The following is a 2,914-nucleotide window of genomic DNA, read 5'->3' on the forward strand; positions in this document are numbered from 1 at the left end:
CAAATGGGCCATCATGACAAAACATGGGGCAACAAATGGGCCATCATGACAAAACATGGGGCAACAAATGGGCCATCATGTAAATACACTGGGCAACAAATGGGCCATCATGACAATACATGGGACAACAAATGGGCAATCTTGATAATACATATGGACAGTCTTGACAATACCTGGGGCAACAAATGGGCCATCATGATAATACATGGGACAACAAGTGGGCCATCATGATAATACATGGGACAACAAGTGGGCCATCATGATAATACATGGGGCAACAAATGGGCCATCATGACAATACATGGGACAACAAATGGGCAATCTTGATAATACATATGGACAGTCTTGACAATACCTGGGGCAACAAATGGGCCATCATGATAATACATGGGACAACAAGTGGGCCATCATGATAATACACGGGGCAACAAATGGGCCATCATGATAAAACATGGGGCAACAAATGGGCCATCATGATAATACACAGGGCAACAAATGGGCCATCATTACAATAAATGGGGCAACAATGATAATACATGGGGCAACGAAAGGGTAATCTTGATAATACATATGGACAGTCATGACAATACATTGTACAACAAATAGGCCCTTTTTATAGGTTGCTCTGGGCATTGCCCTTTTCATGGTCTGCACAATGTATATATTTTTTTAAATAAAGTTAATATATATTTTTTACTTTCGTTTTACAAGATTCTATTTCAATTCAAACTCAGCTTTATTATTTTGAACAAATGACCAGAATTCGTAGACGATTGGTGATGTGCGGAGAAGAATGGTCTGGAACTTTTGGACTCTTCCTCCAACGCTCTGAACCTTTCAGACTCTTCCACCAATGGTCTGGCACTTTCACACTCTTCCACCAATGGTCTGGCACTTTCGCACTCTTCCACCAATGGTCTGGCACTTTCGCACTCTTCCACCTATGGTCTGGCACTTTTGGACTCTTCCACCAATGGTCTGGCACTTTCGCACTCTTTTTCCAATGGCCTGACACTTCTGGACTCTTCGCCAACGGTCTTCCACTTTTGGACTCTTCCTCAAATGGTCTTCCACTTTCAGACTCTTTTTCCAATGGTCTGGAACTTTTGGACTCTTCCTCCAACGCTCTGAACCTTTCAGACTCTTCCATCAATGGTCTGACACATTTGGCACCCATTCACTGGTATAGGTCCCACAACAATGCCAGTCCATGCCGGACTACCAGCATTGTGTAATAACTAAAATCCCTGCCAATCACGTACAAGCTTAATCAGAAAACAGCACCAGGAGCAAAACGCCCGGTGCAAGTGTGGTAACCCATAGCAACCAATGATATGTTACATCACGCCGGACCAGTAAAGGGTGGATTCTGATTCCTGACTTTGGCCAAAGCTTTATTCCATGCACTGCTTTGCTATACAAGCTAAGAATGGACTTGCTCCAACAGAGGCCATTTACTGCCAGGTCCTCAGCCCGCGGCAACGACTCCAAGAACCAACCTTCCTCTACCCTCTAAGTCCACTTCACCATTGTAGGTCCAACCCTGGCCACGTGTTCAACAATGCCAGAAACCGTCATCCCTTTGATGAATAGCCATGAAACTGCATGGTTGATGGGCGTCCCACTGGTTGTCCCCGGACATTGTTGTCTCTGGAGATGTTCTTTGTTTTTGGCCCCCATGTGAATGTCCACCGGTGAGATCTTAGTTCCCCCTGAATGACCACCGGTGAGATCTTAGTTCCCCCTGAATGTCCACTGGTGAGATCTTCACCTGGTTCTGTCGGCTCTTCAAAAACCACCTTACAAACCTCATCAGAGCTATTCTTCTGTTTGTATTCGCAAGTTTCTGCGGTCAAGGCTCTCTCTATTGGGAACCCTTTCATGTCCTATACAAGGACAAGGTTGTCTCAAAGCCTAGGGCCACTTTTCTACCTAATGTGGTTTCATCTAGTCAACTCAACCCATCCATCTCTTTGTCCTGCTCCAGTACATGCTCTGGAGGTTTCATCCCATCGTTTGGATGCTGTACGAGGTGTTCGGGTTTATCTCTCGGCCACATGTTCCTTCAGCCTGACTCCCTCAACTTCATTCCTGAGGGTCCCCCTAAGTGACAGACTGCTTCTTGTTCCACCATCTCCAAGTGGGTCAAGCAGCTCCTCATTCAGGCTTAGACTAAAGGATCAGGTTCCTCTCTACTAGACCAGTGCGTGCCCCTTGGAATTTTTCTCAAATTTGGTGGACTGCCGCCTGGTCTTCTGTTCTCCATGTTTTACCAGGTGGAGGTTCAGGCCTCATCTGAAACCAAATTCGAATGTAAGGTCCTTCAGGTGATTCTTTAGGTTGCAATCGTACCCAAGTTTTCTCCCCTGGTTTTGTTGGCTTCTTAGCACTTTGTTTGCTGTGTTGCCGGCCCCTCAGTTAGATTGGCTTTGGGGATCCCATAAGTCTCAGGATCCTTCAGACCCTGTGTGCCTTTAATGAATGGTTTGCGATTTTTTTACCTACCCTAAAATACTTTTCTTGGAGTTCATTGAGGGAAAGTTCTCCATCCGGTCCTCCTCTGCTGATTGACAGCAGGCAGTGGGCATGTGCAGGCTGGCTATTGCACCTGCCCACTGCCTGCTGTCAATTAACAGAGGAGGGAACTGAAGGAGAAAGTTCTCCATCGGGTCGTCCTCTGCTGATTGACAGCAGGGAGTGGGCGGGTGCAATAACCAGCCTGCTATTGGTTATGTCATTTTAAAATATCCAATAGCAGGCTGGCTGTTGTTTCGAGCCGCTGATTGGAGACTTGACGCCGGTGCTAGAACACCGGCAGAAGAGGAGGAGGAACAGGGCAGCACAGCAGAAAACGGGGCGGTCAGAGGAGGAGGAATGTGGCAGGCCGGAGGAGGAGGAGGAACGGGGCGGTTAG

At 46.9% G+C, this 2,914-nt stretch overlaps 1 protein-coding gene across 1 annotated transcript in view; it reads left to right on the plus strand.

Annotated features, from left to right (window-relative positions):
* LOC108802644 (zinc finger protein 850-like) overlaps nt 1-2,914 on the plus strand; it is a 52,246-nt gene extending 49,332 nt beyond the window's left edge. Inside the window, exons 6-10 of the mRNA XM_018574501.1 lie at nt 842-976; nt 1,081-1,155; nt 1,988-2,184; nt 2,277-2,327; nt 2,759-2,914. Of these exons, the coding sequence (XP_018430003.1) occupies nt 842-976; nt 1,081-1,155; nt 1,988-2,184; nt 2,277-2,327; nt 2,759-2,914 (614 nt within the window). The remainder of the gene's footprint in view (nt 1-841; nt 977-1,080; nt 1,156-1,987; nt 2,185-2,276; nt 2,328-2,758) is intronic.

This window comes from Nanorana parkeri, unplaced genomic scaffold (assembly GCF_000935625.1).
Source record: "Nanorana parkeri isolate BGI_ZX_2015 unplaced genomic scaffold, ASM93562v1 scaffold3005, whole genome shotgun sequence".
Classification (NCBI taxonomy): Eukaryota; Metazoa; Chordata; class Amphibia; order Anura; family Dicroglossidae; genus Nanorana; species Nanorana parkeri.